The sequence below is a fragment of the Dermacentor andersoni genome, chromosome 4, assembly GCF_023375885.2.
Source record: "Dermacentor andersoni chromosome 4, qqDerAnde1_hic_scaffold, whole genome shotgun sequence".
Lineage (NCBI taxonomy): Eukaryota > Metazoa > Arthropoda > Arachnida > Ixodida > Ixodidae > Dermacentor > Dermacentor andersoni.
Genome location: NC_092817.1, coordinates 89,744,790 through 89,762,439, shown reverse-complemented (window position 1 = coordinate 89,762,439; position 17,650 = coordinate 89,744,790). Strand labels below are relative to the sequence as shown.

At 47.9% G+C, this 17,650-nt stretch overlaps 1 protein-coding gene across 3 annotated transcripts in view; it reads left to right on the top strand.

Annotated features, from left to right (window-relative positions):
• The first annotated feature begins 2,092 nt into the window (after positions 1–2,092).
• Positions 2,093–17,650, top strand: part of LOC126536440 (cell adhesion molecule Dscam1-like) — a 549,544-nt gene continuing 533,986 nt past the window's right edge. For all 3 annotated transcript variants that reach the window (XM_050183398.2, XM_050183399.2, XM_055074012.2), the window contains exon 1: positions 2,093–3,438. In XM_050183398.2, coding sequence (XP_050039355.1) covers positions 3,372–3,438 — 67 coding nt within the window. In that variant the 5' untranslated portion in view covers positions 2,093–3,371. The remainder of the gene's footprint in view (positions 3,439–17,650) is intronic.

The window sequence follows — 17,650 nt, the reverse complement described above, 5'->3', positions numbered from 1 at the left end:
GTTTAACGTTATAGCGCCCCTACTCGACGTTTCTTCTGAGACTCTGTCCCCTCCGACTTAGCCTGCACTTCGGATCCATTTTGTTTGTAGTTGAGTTCAGTTGAGCCAGCATCACCCTCCGCTCAGGGCCGCCATGGTTTGGACTATATCTGGGATCGGAAGATCGTTCAACACAGTAGGCAGCAGCTAGAACCCGCAAAGTAAGGGTAGAAGTGTAAAAGCAAACAAAAAAAGTTGTTTTAAAATTTTGAGGAATCATCGGGTGACGATTCTCCATACCTCAAGCGATAGCTGAGTGTGGTGAAGCTGCCGAGATGTCCTGTTTTGTGTAATGCGTACACATGTGTGGACGAAACAGAGTGACGACTGCGACATGATGGCGATGGAATAACAAAGACGGAATGATGATTGCTGCACGACAATGACAGATTGATGAAGACGACAGGTTGACGACGACTTCATAATTACGAGGGCGGACGGATGGACTGCATAACAAAGACGCAATGAAAACGACAGAATTTGATAACGGTGACGACCACGGAGTGATGACGACGGCATGACCACAAATAAAAAAGAAGATGACAAAATTAGGATGGCGGCGAGGCGGCAATGGCGCGACGACATTGGCATGCTTGAGCGAGAGCTCACGTCTCCACTAACGTACACCACTCGGCGCCCCGGGCCACTTCTGCTTGCAACACCTCCGGTACCAATTTGCACATTTCGGGGTCCAGCCCACTGTGCAAGACAGCGGCCAGCAGCCATCACTCGGGAATTGTGGTGAATAGACAAAGAAAGCTTTGATTTAATAATTGCCCCACGTAGCCCAATGGAGTTGTGATCAATTTTTATTGCACGAAGAGATGATTGGTTTTATAGACGTTTATAGGTTGCACCTGGTCCGCGCTAACAGACTCCCTATGGCGTGCGTTATCTCGGAAGTGTTTTTAGTGATAGCAGCAGTAAACATAAGCTCGAATGGCAATAATATGTGACAGTATAAGAGAAAGAGCAAATTGACTATAACACCAAAATCGACAGCATGACGTCGGGATAATCTATACTCGGGCAAAGTACATGCCCACAGATGTGATCGGCAGAACAGACTAAGGCCTGCCTGCCACTTCGAATGACTGTACACGTATCGTAGGAAACATGTAAATGATCAAATTGTATGTGTGATAAATTAACAACGAGAGCAATGCGGAAGGCTGCTTTTGGGTTTGTTCAGGCGTGCTGCCAACACACAAACGCACGCACGCACACACACACGCACACATGCATACCCGTGCATGCGTGCACGCACGCACGTACATGAACCCATGCATACACAAACGCATGCGCATCAATGCACAAATGCATGTGCGCTCCCAGAACTGTTTATGCCTCGTGAGAGTTTGCACTCGAAGCTTCAGCCCAAATGCAGATCCTTTAACGCACCCTAACTCTAACTACCGGAGCCACAGCCTTTCTATTCCGAGAGCGCGTATTTTCGCAGTGCTATAGCTTACCCAGGCTTTATATTTCTAAACAAACGGGAAACATGCTGGAGTGAAATTGAAACTGGCAGAGTTTCTGGATATGTCAGGCTTGAATTCACTGAGACTAACGAAGCCTTTGGAAAAAAAAAAACGATGTTAAGTAAAGGAATGGCATCGATTTCGGAGAACGCAGTACTGTCAAGCCAACTACATCTAGCTTGATTCCTAAAATTGCCGCGAATGTTCAAAATAAGCTTGGAAGAGAGTGGAAGACGGAGGAAACATCTGTGGAACCGTGGGCTTCCGAACAAATAGAGCAAAAGAAAAAAAAAGGGTGAGAAAGTAAGAATGAGATGGGAAGAAAGGCGGATGTATCATTCGGCGGGTGATGGTATCGACCACGCAGATCTCTCGGTGTGCGTGGGAAAGCGAAGTCGCCGTTTTTAGGACGGGTGCATTCGCGCGAGCTCTCTCTCGATCGCTCGTTTCGCGCTAAAACATCGCGAGCGCGCGCGCGACGCTCTGCTCCAGCGCTGAGTAGCGGTGTGGAGGGGTTGGTGTGGGCGAGGGCCGCGAGGTGGGGGGGGGGGGGGGTGCGAAGGAGAAGGGGGAGATGGCCCGGGTTCTGTTCGGCGGCGGCGAAGTTTCTGGTGGCGCCGCTCGTGGCGTTGCTGCCGCTACCGCCTCGGGACACGTGGTCGTCGTCGTCCGGGCCCCGGAGTCTTCATCGAGTCGAGGGCCCGGGTCGAACCCACGAGAGCAAGCTGCTCGAACGGCCCACTGCGCGAGCGCTCCTCACGCCGCTCCGGCCCCGTGGAGCGCCGGCTCGCCCCGTCTTGCCGGCGGTGCTCGTGCCACTGTTTTCGTCGCCTCCGTCGCTGAAGAGGATCCGAACCGTCCTAGGTGTCCGCGCTGACAGATGTTTACTAGCGGCGTCGGCGTGAGTCCAGGATGATCTGCTTTCGCTGTTCGCGCTGGCGACGGCGACATCGAGTTCGGTGACCGGCCCTTGGGCGCCGTCAAGCTTGCATCGTCGCGAGGCCGTGTGACTTTCTATCCGAGTGCGCACTACTGTGGTAGTTCTTTTGGACGTTGTATCACATAACGGACGTCCGGACTAGTTTCCAATTGGTGCCGTTTGTGTAGGCTGCACCGCATTTTGTAATGAGTACATTGCTTCTGAAGTACCCGTTCTCGACAAAATGCTGGTGACCCATTGGTCTCCACTGTGTTGTCGTGGGAATCCGGGGTCCTCTGAAGATTGGCGTCGTCTAGAAACGCACTGCTAAAGACGGGTGTTGTTGGAAAGAAAGCGACTTTTTTATGTGGCTCTGCTAAGCTTTGTCGGCAGAGACCACCTGGAGCGGTAATTTGAGAGACGCTGAACTGCATCTGTTCTTCAGCAAGACTTCCTAAACTAAACAGTAGCTTAGCTGCCGACATCTTTTCATGCCTTGCCGTTGTTAAACGTAGACGTAGCCGTGCGCCACACGTCGTCATAGCGGTCGCGCGTGTGTGTGTTGTGTGTGTGTGCGTTCGTGACTCCTGAACTACTGAAGTAGAAAAAAAAAAGGGACAAGTAGGATATGAAGCCCTTTCAAGAAAATCCGGCGGCTCAAGTAGGATATCTGGCGTGCGCCTGCCTGTCCGTTTAGGCGCCTTGCTCTGTGTCTCAAAAACGTGAACGCAAAACTGTTGAGACGGGGACCCGCGGGAACAGGCTCGAGAAGATGGAAGAGTAGGAAGCTGAGATCGGTCAGATGAGATCGGCCACGAAGTAGACCGGAGTGTCGGCTCGCTTCACGAGTGGATTTTGCTGAACAAGATTGTAGGATCTCGTGAAAAAAAAAATTGTGCTACTATCGGTCCTTCTGCATTGGTAGACAAGCCATGGCGGAGGAGAGGAGAAGGCAGCCTGCTACAAGCCTTCTGCTGGCGATAACTATTCTCCTCACAGGTGAGTACGCTGAAAGAAACCCCGACATAAATATATATGTATATAGCCGCGTCGCTAGGTAAATAAAATAAAAAGCTTTTGCAGCATTCGCATGTACAATCCCGTATGATCCCGTATAATCAAAGGATCATATGAGATAAAGTGGTTGGGATGCTCAATTCTATAGTCTATGACATATGGGACTATTCGATGCAAAGATCATCGTGCGTTGGGGCTGTTTAGGAGCATACAAGGTTAAAATTGTTGGGTTGCTCTTTCATTCAAGCCACCATGATAACGTCAAAGTTTCATGTTAGATTATACGGGTTACGATGACAAATCTTGTAGCCTACGATATACGGGATTATTAGACGTGCTTACGGAAATGGCGTTATAGCCTGTAGGTTACCATCATCGAGCCCCCCCCCCCCCTCCCCCTCGTAATGGAAAATATGCTTGAAAGGTCTGCTGGTCTCGGCCCTTCTGAATTTGCTTTCTTCACGGTTTCCACAAAGTGAGGACCTTAGTTAGGGATCGGAAGACGTACGGGCGATTTACTTAGTATACGACGATTCCGTTCGTTGGTAAGTCCGGTTACGGTCTTCCTTGTGGGCGAAATTTTAATCTTGCATAAAAAAAATAAGAATACAGGGCCAATACTAGCAAAACTATTCGTTTGAAAGTGCTCTTTGCCATTGGCGGGTCTTCATCGCTAATAATGTGACCGGCATCAGGATGGAATGAAATTCGCTCTCACGGTAAATTATAGTGTAAGAGGTAAGAGGGTTTTCTGAATACCGGCCCAGCTCTGTAGGACTACGATTTCGCGGGAAACAAGAGAAGAAAAAAAAAGGGGAGGGGGGGTGGAGAGGTAAATGAACAAACTGCATTCCCGTTGGCGGTTGTGTCTGTGTATGAAATTTCTTTTGTTTGAATGATTTCCTTCCCGCACGGATCATTTGGAACGATGTATCAAAAGCACTGAATCACCCAAGCCTTCCCGTAGAACGAACTACTGCAAGGTTTATGATTTCATTGAGTTGCCATATTACACGAGCTATGTTGCACACATGAATCGCTGTGATTAATGAGGAAAGAATTAAGCACAATTCTCGTGGTAAGAAGTGTACAGTAATGATATTGTAGTGTAACGCGAAATGACTGGTTGTTTGAGGTACCGAGAAACGTTCCTCAGGAGCTGTTATTAAGATGTTCAGGAAAACAGGATTTCATTGCTTCCAAGTAAATATTTGTTTAATCTCCTTATCTGCATAGGCTGTTTCAGTGTTAAAGTCATTATGGCATGACGTTTTCCACGGACCAGGTTCACTATTTGAAATTGCGATAACGCAGTGAACCCGCGCATGTATGCAAATTCAGGCCCTATTTCGAAACACGGGCTGAATTTTTTAACATTGAAAATTTCGAATAACCGAAATTAGAAAGTTAAAAACTTACAAAGTTTTTAGCGCTTTATGGTGACATAAGGCCCGCGCCATCTTCATGCGAAAGAGCACGAACCGCGTTTTCTTTCAAGTACGTCTACACGGGCACAAGTGGTAAATGAAAGGCCGCGGTATTAAGAACTCATGTGGCTCCGAGGTAAATTTTACGCATTTAGGTCTGAATTAACCAACAATCCAGTCGGATAATGCTCCCGCTGCAAGATATTATTTATTTATTTATTTATTTATTTATTTATTTATTTATTTATTTATTTATTTATTAACAATACTTTCAGGGACCGATGACACTGGAGAAAAGAGAAAAGAGTGGGAAAAGTAAAGAAAAAGACGTGCAGCTAGCAATAGCAATAAAAAAAAATTTACAAGGCCTGTTACAAATTTGAACTGTTCGATATTGGTTACGGAGCAGTTGTGGCTGGAAGATGGTTCCATGCAACGCTAGTTCTAGTTACAAAATAATCATTACACAAATTTGTGGGACAAAATTGTAATCCCAATTTGTAACAACAATCGGCTCTCTGATATTCGCAAGGGGTGTTAAAGAAAGGGTTCTTCAAAGTGTTGTTGTAATGGCAGATTCAATGAAAAAAAAATCATGCAAGAGTATTTGCGGTGGTGGGAAAGGTGAGGCATGTTCAAGGTTTTCTTCATTGACGTGACACTGGAACGACGTGAAAATTTTGATAATCTATATCTTTAATGTTGACACTGTGGAGCATGCGTTCCGGTTAGTGACAATTCGCAATAGCAGAAAACGCGTTCGACAAGGCATCGCGTAGAGGAGCTCACGAGAAGCTCCTCTTAACGCCGGCACATTGATGCATACTGCAACGTCGTATTCCTATTATAGTACAGGATAGGTTCTTGAAAGGTCGAAATGGAGAAGAATGAATCAAAACTGTAACGGCCACATTCACAGTTAACGCAGATCAGCAAACTACTGGTATGAATATGTGTGTAAATGTCTCAGATAAAAAAAAAGTAAATGGTAATTGCGTCATTGATACAGAATATCGTTCTTTACTGGGCATAAATGACAAGCCGCTCAGCACTGACCCCAATCCTGATCCACTGTTTGACCCGAAGACCAACAATTCACATGAGTGCCACCTGATCGTAAAGGTTTTGCTCATGAGACAGTTGCTGTGCAAAATATACTCCCGCTATTGAAATAGGAAAACTAGCGCGTGAGTCTGCAACTCCTTAGGAAATTTCATTATCGGAATTTATACGCAACACCCGATGGCTCTCAGTAAAATATTTAAAGAATGATGCGCTTTCTGCCTCACAAACAGTAGCAAAACGGTCTGATCGGTTTGTTCACAAATTACTCCGCGCATTACAAATCTTTTTATGAAATGTTCCTACGAATTTTCGTCTACATATACTCCTGCCGGACGGAGTTGCGAATGCGGCAATGACGACACGTTGCTTACACGATGTCCGTGTCACCTCCCTCGTCCCTCCCCCCTCCCCCCTCATCACCCCCACCTCTCACCTCCCTATCTAACTTTTAGAGCCTGCTCCCACTTAAATATATCTATCTCCGTAATGATGAAGTAGTATTGTTCAGGTCGAACAACAACGTGGCGTATTTGACCCACGTCGTTCTTTTTCTGTTGCCAATATGTTGGTTCTACATTAAAAGAACTGCATCGCAAAGCAGTGAGCGCACTTGAATGCCTCTTTCATTTCAAGCGAGGGGAAAAATTGCGGCATAATGACACAGTACAGTTTGTTATAGTCTTATTCGTGCGTCCGCCTGAAATGTGCTTCCGACAACCGTGGTACTTGGTTCAACGAATTTTTACAGAAAGGTAATTTAGCATCACTTTGGTATATATATATATATATCGGTTTTCATCCTACTATAAAAAAAGGAAGAAGTATTGCAGAGAAAGAAGTTGCATTTCTTTACGATAACGTACGTTCAAAACGGTTTTTTTTTTACTCTAACAAAATTCTGTTTCATCTTTTGTTATTTTAACTACTTAATTATTAAAATAAGCGCCGTGCTAGATCAATGCAACGTGGATTTTAACGTAAGCTTTATATTGTCACAGACAAAGCCACAAGAGACTTCGGTCGACGCTATAGATCTTTCTATATATCGCTGTCCTGGCACCTTCGTCGTTCTCTTCTTCTGGGAGCCACCCAACATGCCTAGCATGTGGCACCGAATCGCACCGAGTGGCTGTCAGCTTTGTCGAGGCCATGGCATTACCCCCCTCCCTAGAAGCATCGTCTGGATGCGGAACATTGATGCACTGGAGATTGCCACGGGGATGCTGTTAAGAGAGACGTAGATGGTGAGAGAGGTGTGGGACTTTGCGTTCAGCGGGAGTGGTATAACTTCAATCTAGAGACGTGAACGACATCGGACAGGCTTGGGCGTCGGGGACGGCGAGCGGTGCCTTCTCCTTCAGGAATCACTTCGTATGTGACGTCGCCGAGTCGTTGAACGATCCGATAAGGTCCAAAGTAGCGGCGCAAAAGTTTCTCCGACCGACCACGCTGGCGGATCGGTGTCCACACCCATACTTTGTCACCGGGTTGATAAGTGACGTCGCGGTGACGAAGATTGTATCGGTCGGCGTCGTTGTGTTGTTGGTAGCGGATACGCATTCGTGCGAGCTGGCGTGCCTCTTCGGCGCATCGAGCGAATTCGGCAGCATCAGTGACAACATTAGAACAGTAGGTGGGTAAGAGCATTGCGTCCAACGTTGTGACAGCTTCCCGGCCGTGCACCAAGCGAAAAGGGGTGAAGCCGGTAGTTTCTTCAGAATCAGAATCAGTTTTATTCATGACAAAATGAGGATAATTACAACATATGTATATACAGAAGGAGGTCCCGTAGTTGGAAACTGAAATGGGACCTCCTGTGCATGATGACTAGAATTAATAATACATACAACAATGGCAATATGAAAAATTTAGGAATAAAGGATTAAGGAGACAGGGCATAAATGAACAGAAAAGCAGCATATCTACGTATTAAACAAAAACAAGGCTTCGACTTAGTCAACGAAAGGTGAAACTACAAAAATACCTAAGAAAAAAGAAAGTAAAATATATACACACACACACACATATATATATATATATATATATATATATATATATATATATATACACACACACACACACATATATATATGCGGGAAGGAAATCAAGAGACAAAGAGAAAGTTCAAAATACAACTTATACTATACTCAAATGGGAAAGTCGGAGGAAGCTAAAAGAAAATGCTTAAGTTCAGTACGAAATCTGTGAGCTTTGAGCAATTTTAAAGGGAATGGTAATGTGTTCCACAGAGATAAAGCTGAAAAGTGTAGTGACTGCTTACCATAGTTGGTGCGAACTAAGGGTAAAATGAAGTTAATATCTTCAGCAAATCTAGTATTATTTGTATTAGTAAGGGATGTCTTCGGTATGATGGTTACTGGAATATCATTGTTTAATGCCCTAAAAATAAATATGGCCAGGTTATATTTCACGAGGTCAGTCACATTCAAAATATTATGTGCATGTAACAGCTGAGTTAATTGCGCTAATACTACGAGGTGAAAATGTTATTAGCCGAATAGCTCGATTCTGAATGACTTGCAACGAAGTTAGGTGACTGATATAAGTGTTTCCCCATGATTCAATGTTATAGTTAATATGAGAATGAACAAAAGCATAATAAAGCGACATGAGAGTAGAAAATGATAAATATGGTCGTGCTTTGATTAAATTGCGTATCCCGTATGCCATTTTCTTATTAACATTAGCAATGTGAAGGTGAAATTTGAGATGGCGGTCGAATTCCACACCTAAATAGGTGCAATGATCAACTGCATTGATTAGGTGATTGTTGATTGAAATAGACTGAAGGAGCTTAGGTGATCGCTGATGTGAGGCAAAAACGACAAAATTGGTCTTATTATGGTTATCTGTAGTTTGTTAAGTTCACACCTTGAACGGCAATATTATATGCAAACGTAACATATGGGAGAACGTCGTCCCAGTTTTTGTGGTCGACGTCAACATACATGGAAATCATATCAGCGATCGTTTTGTTTAGTCTTTCTGTGAGCCCATTCGTCTGGGGATGGTAAGCAGTGGCTTTGCGGTGAACGGTACCACTGAGAAGCATGATATCTTCTGTGAGCTGCGCTGTAAATGCTGTGCCCCGGTCGGTTATAACCACTCTTGGAGCACCGTGGCGGAGTACGATACCATGTACAAAGAAGGTCGCAATATCATTTGCACTGCCTCGTGGGAGAGCTCGGGTTTCAATGTAACGTGTAAGGTAGTCTGTGGCAACAGCAATCCAACGGTTACCAGCCCTCGACGTGGGGAATGGTCCAAGCAAATCTATGCCAACCTGCTGAAAAGGGATCCGCGGAGAATGCACGGGATGGAGAAGACCAGCGGGACGCACGGGTGGTGTCTTGCGTCTCTGGCAGTCGCGGCATGTCTTCACGTATTGCTTTACGTCACGGCGAAGGTTAGGCCAGAAGTACTTTTGGCGTATGCGTGAAAACGTTCGTGCGAATCCCAAGTGGCCCGAAGATGGATCGTCGTGAGAGGCCCGCAGGATGTCGTCACGTAGTGAAGAAGGCACTACAAGTAGGCAGGCGGTTGCGGTGAGTGAGTGAGTGAAATAACTTTATTTCGGTCCAGAGAAGACGCAGGGAAGACACCGCGCCACCCGGCTAGTCCCACGTAGGGACCGCCAAGCCGAGCTTGACGGCCCGATCGCCGGCACTCTGGACGGCCAGGGTTTGGTCGTTGAGTTCGGGGCTGCCCAAGAGCGCAGCCCACCTATCCTCGCTGAAGGAGGAGCCGATGGCTTCACACTCCCACAACACATGGTCCAATGTTATCCTCAGTCCACAGGCAGAGCAGTCCGCACTGGGATACCTTTCAGGGTATATGGCATGAATAACCGCGACGTTAGGGTACGAACGGGCTTGTAGAAGTCGAAGGGTAACCGCCCGCGCCCTGCATAAGGCGGGGTGCGGGAGGGGGAATACCCGTCTTGACAGATAGTAGTGTGTGGTGATTTCATTAAACGTAAGCAAGGGTTTCCCGCGGTGCTGGGGTACTGCTGAGGCAGCGCGGTCAGTGAGTCCTCGCGCGGCCTCGTGTGCGCCCTCGTTAGGGTTAGAGGGAGAACCCTCAATCGACCCCAAGTGAGCGAGAAACCAAATGAGAGAATGCGGAGAGATACTTTTGGCGCTTTGGAGAATGCGGAGGGCCTGGGGGGAGACCATACCGGTTTGGTAGGCCTTAATGGCTGCCTTTGAATCACTATATATTGCCACTCTGCGACCATCGAGCACAGCCAGCGCGATTGCAACCTGTTCGGCTACCACGGGCCTCGAAGTGCGTACCGTAGCGCAGCAAGTGAGCCTTGAATTGGAGTCTACGATGGAGACGGCGAATGCCTCTTGTTGGACATATGCCGCGGCATCCACGAAGCTTGCTTCAATGTGGTTATTGCGGACATGCTCGAGTAGAGCTGTACCCCTGGCCCGACGTCTGCCGACGTTGTTTGCGGGGTGCATATTGCGGGGAAGGGGCGCGATGTGCAGGTGAGACCTGATGTCGCTGGGAATCCGCACGGCGTCGGGGCACTGGTCGACAGGATTGAGGCCCATCTCGCCGAGTAACTTGCGGCCCGTCGGGGTGCCGGATAGCCTGAGCAGCTGTGAGTGTTCTTGTGCCTCGATAATTTCTTCGAGCGTGTTGTGGACTCCGAGCTTCAACAGGTTTTCGGTTTGGGTGCTTGCAGGTAAGCCGAGGGCGAGCTTAAAGGCCTTTCTGATGAGTGAATTGAGCTTGTTCCTCTCTGCAACATGCCATATATGCATGGCCGCCGAGTATGAAAGGTGGTAGAGAACAAAAGCATCGCGTGAAAACCCAATTTGTAGAGAACGCCATCGCGGAGAAAAAACGAGGATAACTTGCGGATGAACATACGAGGCGGCTCTGGTAGACGGTTCTCAAGGTAGTCGATGAGAGGCCGGAGGTCTGAATCATCGCGCTGTTGCTTGCTGATGTCTGATACTGAGATAATGGACAGAAATGCGTCCTCTTCATCAAACTCGCATGGCGACGGTTGAAGTGGAGCACGTGACAGGCAGTCGGCGTCGGTGTGTTTACGCCCGGACTTGAACACTATCGTCATATCGTATTCTTGCAAGCGAAGACTCCAGCGTGCAAGACGGCCAGATGGATCCTTCAGATTGGCGAGCCAGCACAATGAATGGTGATCTGTCACAACTCGAAACGATCGGCCGTACAAATATGGTCGGAACTTAGCAATTGCCCACACAACGGCCAAGCATTCCTTCTCCGTAGTGGAATAGTTACTTTCAGCTAGAGACAAAGTGCGGCTTGCGTACGCAATGACGCGTTCGGCTCAATCTTGCCACGGTACGAGGACGGCACCTAGGCCAACGTTGCTGGCATCCGTGTGCAACTCGGTGTCACTGTCTTCGTCAAAGTGTCCTAGAACAGGATGAGTGCGCAGACGATTCTGGAGTTCACAGAAGGCCTCTTATTGGTCCTGCTCCCAGACAAACGGAACATTATCCTTAGTCAGCCGCTGCAAGGGTTCGGCTATCCGTGAAAAGTTTGCCACGAAGCGTCGATAATATGCGCAAAGCCCTAGAAAACGGCGGAGTTCGTGTTTGTTCGAAGGTGTTGGAAACGAAGCAACAGCAATGGTTTTGTCGGGGTCTGGTCGAATGCCCTCGTAGCTGACGACATGGCCTAAAAATTTGCGTTCATCATACCCGAAATGGCATTTTTCAGGCTTTAAAGACAGGCCAGCAGTACGAATTGCATCAAGAACTGCTTGTAAGCGCGGGAGGTGCTGCTCAAATGTTTATGAAAACACAACGATATCATCTAAATAGACAAGGCATGACTGCCACTTGAGACCTGATAGAACCGTGTCCATCATGCGCTGAAAAGTAGCAGGCGCAGAGCACAATCCGAAAGGAAGGACCTTGAATCTGTGAAGTCCGTCAGGCGTAATAAATGCGGTTTTCTAACGGTCACGCTCATCAACCTCTATTTGCCAGTAGCCGCTGCGAAGGTCCATCGACGAGAAGTATCGAGCATGTCGAAGGCGGTCCAAAGAGTCGTCGATGCGGGGAGGGGATAAACGTCCTTCTTCGTAACGTTATTAAGCTTGCGATAGTCAACGCAAAAACGCAGTGTGCCGTCTTTCTTTTTCACCAGAACCACAGGCGACGCCCATGGACTGGTGGAGGGCTGTATGATATCGTCAGTAAGCATTTGTTGGACTTGATTTCGGATGGCGTCTTGCTCTTTACGAGAAACACGGTAGGCACGTTGGCGCACGGGTCTTTCATAGGAATTTGTAATAATTCTGTGTTTCGCAATAGGCGTTTGGTTGACTTTCGATGTTCAAGCGAAACAGTCCGCAAAAGACTGTAAAAGGCTTCGAATGCTAGCATGTTGTTCACCTGATAATCTAGAATTCACATCAATATTGCTGTTGGCTGGCACCTCACAGTTAGAATCTCCATCATTGTGTCCTACAGTTAAACAAGCGAGAAAGTCACTGACTGGCTCCAAATAGGCGATGGCAGTTCGTGGGGCGAAGTGCTGGTATTCACGACTGAAATTAGTCACTAAAATCTGAGCAGTCCGTGACGACAGCTGCAAGATGCCGCGGGCTACGCAAACCTGTCGAGCCAACAAGACTGACAGATTGCCTTCAGCGATTCCGAGATGGGGAGGATCATCGTCTGTTTCTACGGTGATCAACGCACTACTTCGGGGTGGTAAAGTAGCGCATTCACCCGAAACGCGTAACACCGTGGACTGTGGGTGGGAGTCATTTGAATGAGTTGCGTGTTCGCTGGAAAAAGTGACAAGCAACTTGCGAAGGTTTATGATTGCGCCGTACTCCCGAAAAAAGTCCATGCCGACTATGACCTGCCTAGAGCACTCTGCCAGTATAATAAATGAACTGACAAATGTGACCTCACAAATTTGTACCCTCGCAGTGCATTTGCCGATCGGCGTGAGAACATGACCGCCGGCTGTACGGAGCTTAGGTCCTGGCCACGGTGTCGTCACCTTGCGAAGTGCAGTAACAAGCTGTCCGCTCATGACAGAATAATCGGCACCAGTGTCGACAAGAGCAGTTACCGGGTGGTTATCTACAGAAACGAGTATGTCCGCTGAAACATGTTCACGGTTTTCGAAGGAAGGTGTCGAAGGCACGCAGTCGTCGTTGTTGTCTTCGTTATCGTCATCGTCGTCGTCGACGCCGTAGTCGGGGTGTCGCAGCGGAGGATCTTTCGAAGTGCGTTGGACAGCGGCCCCACCCCCGGAGGTCGCTGTTCTTAGTTTCCCCGACTTGGGCTTGTGGGCCGGTTGCCCACGGAAGCGGAGAACGTAGTGTAGCGGCTAGGTGACGCCAATCGTCGAGGAGGTGGTGATCGTGACTGGCGCCTCTGTGGAGACGGAGATCGGTTCGTTGGCAGGGACTGTTCAACCGGTGGGAACTGCGCGTATGGCGACGAAGGTTGACTGGCCAGATATTGCTGGATTTCTCGCGGGCTCTCTCCCTCACGTGGGCGACGAGCGCCAGGGTGATAGCCCTGGAGTCCTATTCTTCGGTAGTAGCAGGCACGGTACAAGTGGCCCGCTTCGCCACAGTGGAAGCAGAGTGGCTGATAGTCAGGTGTGCGCCACACGTCTGACTTTCGCGTATTGACTCTGGGGCTCGTGGACCCGTACATATTTGTACGTGAAGCTTGGCCCTGGAGGTGGCACAGCGGTTCTTCAGAAGAAGGCGGGTTACGATGGTTGCCGGGTTGCGCAGGTAGCCTCACTGCTTGCGCATAAGTCAGTAGGGGGTGGCTTCAGGTCTGATTTGCACGAATGGCTGTGCCGCCTGGCGGACTTTTTCACGGACGATATCTGTGAGGGATGGTACGGTCGGTTGAAATCGCACTCCCTGTAGTCGATCGAGCTCCTCACGCACGACACTACGTACAAGCTCTCGAAGCGCATCGGTGTCATAGGGCAACGAGAGAGAAGATGCTGATCCCAGGCTGATTTGGCGATCGTAGACCAAGGAGCGTTGCAGAAGGGCTCGCTCCATTGTTGTCGCCTCACTGACGAACTCAGCTACTGTAGCTGGAGGCCTTCGCATCAGACCAGCAAACAGCTGTTCTCTTACTGCACGCATCAGCAGGCGTACTTTCTTCGCTTCTGTCATGCCAGGGTCAGCACGCTTAAAAAGCCGCGACATGCCCTCTACGAACATGGCTACGCTGTCGTTTGGCCTTTGAATCCTATTCTGAAGGGCTTGCTCTGCTCGCTCTTTTCTTGCGGGGCTGCTGTACGTATCGCGTATCTGCCGTTGAAATTCTTGCCAGGTGGTGATGGATGGCTCGTGGTTAGCGAACCATGTTCGGGCAGAGTCCTCTAGGGCGAAGTAAACGTTCCTTAACTTTTTCTGCTCGTCCCAATAATTGACGTCTGCCACACGATCGAAGTCATCGAGCCAGTCTTCCACGTCCTCAAAAGGCTCACCATGGAACGGCCGCGGCCAGCGTGAGGTGTGGAGAACCAGCGACGCAGGAGGCTGTCCCGTACCATATGTCTCCTGTGTCTGGCTTGCGGTTGTGGTGGACATCCTCGGCAGATCTTGCGGGCCGTATTCCGGAGGCAGTCCTTGAAGCCGTCGGCTTTTGCGTAGGTTGTCCGCTTCCAGTTCCTGGGGGTCAGAGTACATAGACGCGTACCCCGCACCTCCACCAGTTTGTCACAGACAAAGCCACAAGAGACTTCGGTCGACGCTATAGATCTTTCTATATATCGCTGTCCTGGCACCTTCGTCGTTCTCTTCTTCTGGGAGCCACCCAACATGCCTAGCATGTGGCACCGAATCGCACCGAGTGGCTGTCAGCTGTGTCGAGGCCGTGGCAATATACAGGGTGTCCCACGTAGCGTTAGCCAGACTTTAGAAATATGCAAATGGCCACGTAGCTGGACAAAACCAAGGAATAATGTTGTTTGCCGTCGCTTGAATATACTCAGACTATTTCTTTTATTTCGCCTAATTACATAATTAGTCCTAATTAATTCTACAACTTCTCAAATTTTATATTTAGACGAAAAATGTTGGTGAGAAAATTGTACAGCAACATGAAAAACTCTCGATACAGCTTTCTGTTGCTCGATATGTGCTCCATAAAAGTTTTTTTCCGAGCGTGAAAAAAGCGCCTTGAGCGGCCAGAAAAAAGTGCCTCGAGCGACCAGTCGTGCTGCCGCTTCGTCTAATTTATCTAGTTATAATATTTGAGATGTTGAAAAAAGTTAAGTAAGACTAATTATGTAAATAGGCGGAACGAAAAAAATAAATATCTGAGTATCTCCAAAGGACGGCAAACAACATTACCTTTGTTCTATTTAGCTAAGGGCCACTTGCATATTCTTAAAGTTTTGCTTAAGGTTATCTGGGACTCCCCGTATATTACACACTCCTCCTTCATCAAGGGCTAAAACTCCGTGAGAAATTAATGGTTGCACATGAAACAGCATTTCTTAACCGTGAACGCCAGAATGGGTAAAGCGTTTTTAATGCGGCAGTTGCTTACGTTGCCCTACTGTCATTAACCGTGCGAAGAATGTATTTTATTTCCAGGTAGGCTTAATGGACACTGCCAAACCTAACCAGGTTACGGAATTATAAATGGCTTCCGCATTTTCGGACTAGCAGGGGGAAAAGCGAGGAATATAGCAAATATTTATGACCACAAAAGAGTCGGCGTGTTAGAGAGAGTGAGAAAGAGAGAGGAGAGCAAGGAGAAGAAAGGCCAGATCGACCAGATGAGCGTCCGCGAGACCTCCTGTGCGTTAGAAAATTCGCTGAAGCATAGCATTCCGTTTCAAGAACAATGCGTACGTTTTTATAATACCTTTGGAAAGGCCCAATAATAGTACTTCATCCTTAATTTACTCCGAGGCAGCCTGAACTATGCTTTTCAATCCATCTTCGAAGCACGCTTAGTGCCGGGATGCATTCGTGTTACTGCGTTCATGTGTTGCCGCATGTGCGTTCGACAAAGAGTAGAATTGCACTCTGCTGCAACGGTGAGGTAGTGCACGCAGACTGGGCAGTGAAGCATGCACGCGCGTAGCTATGGTAAACGGTGTGCCTCAAAGCAATCGTCCATTTCTTTTTACTGCTATGCAGTAACGAAGCGCCGCGTGCAGTTTTTCTGTGCACTTGTGATACACAGTGGCTGCTGAATGACGATAGAGTCGATAACGACTGTTGGAAAGAAGAGGATGCCAACGCAGAATTGGTAATGGACTAGGAATATGAGTTGCGAATCTGGTAAGGTATATATTGACGAACTGCAGTATAACGGAATGGTTAGTGCGTATATATTTGTAGTAGCAGAAGAGTGCGCAAAAATTGCAGCACACTAGAAGGTAAACAGGGAATGGACGACTGTCGTGCCCGTCTCGTGTGCGTCCGTGGTGTGCCTATCACTCAATGTCCTTTGTTCTTGTGCGTGGTTTCATTATTCCCACTGGCTATTCTATTCCAATTAAAATTTGTCTTCGATTAGAATGTGTAGGCGCAGTAGGTGGGCAATATAAACGGAACTCACTCAGACTCACTCACAAAATATATATGTGTTTTTTTTTTTTTTTGCTTAGGGTTCATACGCCGAACTGCGAATCACGAAAATTCTACTCAGCCGGTCTCACCCGCGGACTCAGAGTCGCCAAAAATTTTACTCAGCCGAACTCACTTGGACTCAGACTCACCAAGATCTCGGACTAAGCCTGGTTCACTCGTACTTAGACTCACCAGAATCAGACTCGGGCATGCCCTCTCAGACTCACTGACTTACACTGACTCGACATCTTTCGGATTCACGTCATTTCGTATGCACTCATACTAACGGAATTTGATTTGATTCGAACATCACTGGCTTATAACTCACGCGAATTACGAGCTCACGGTAAGGATCACTGATAGAGAGCAAAATCAGAGCTCTCGTAAAGTGACGATCACACTCACGTTTACAAGCCTGCACTGCCCTGCACCCACAATGCGCCCACTTCTGCTCACACTCGCGCGTACTCGTCCACGCTGAGAAGGACGTCCATTCACACTCACCAGCAGCGTTTACTGGTAATCAAACGAGGCTGTCAAACCGAAAAATGAATGCCGGTACAGTTTGGGTTCAACGTGCTCTGATTTGTTTACGGTTCAGTTTCGGTTCGTAAAAAATAAAGAGGTATAGCGATTCGCGAACTGGTTTGGCATAGTCCACTTTATCGAGCCTCACGGCGAGAGGTTGCCCTGCACTATCGACTTGTGCGCATGGTTCAAGGGATAATTTTGTGAAGAGGAGGCAGAAATTGCACACGGAAGAATGCAATCGGCGCTTTTCACGAATGTGAATTAATAAGTTTAGCATTGTACAGCCACGGCAGGCTTGCACGCAAAGACAGTCATCTTAGCTTAGCAGGCACTGGCGCCGCTATAGATCTAGAGTGTGCGGTACATGATGCGGCGCCTCGACGCGTCCATGGCCACGTGTCTGGCTTTAGCGTCATTTTAGCGTCATTCTGAACATTTAAAGAGTATGCGGTTTCTTCGCAGATGTAACGGTAGGACTAATCATGATACAAATGGCAAACAGGCGCAGATCTGCACCTAACACGGTCAGTGCACAACCGTGTAATCGACGTTTGCTCTCAGT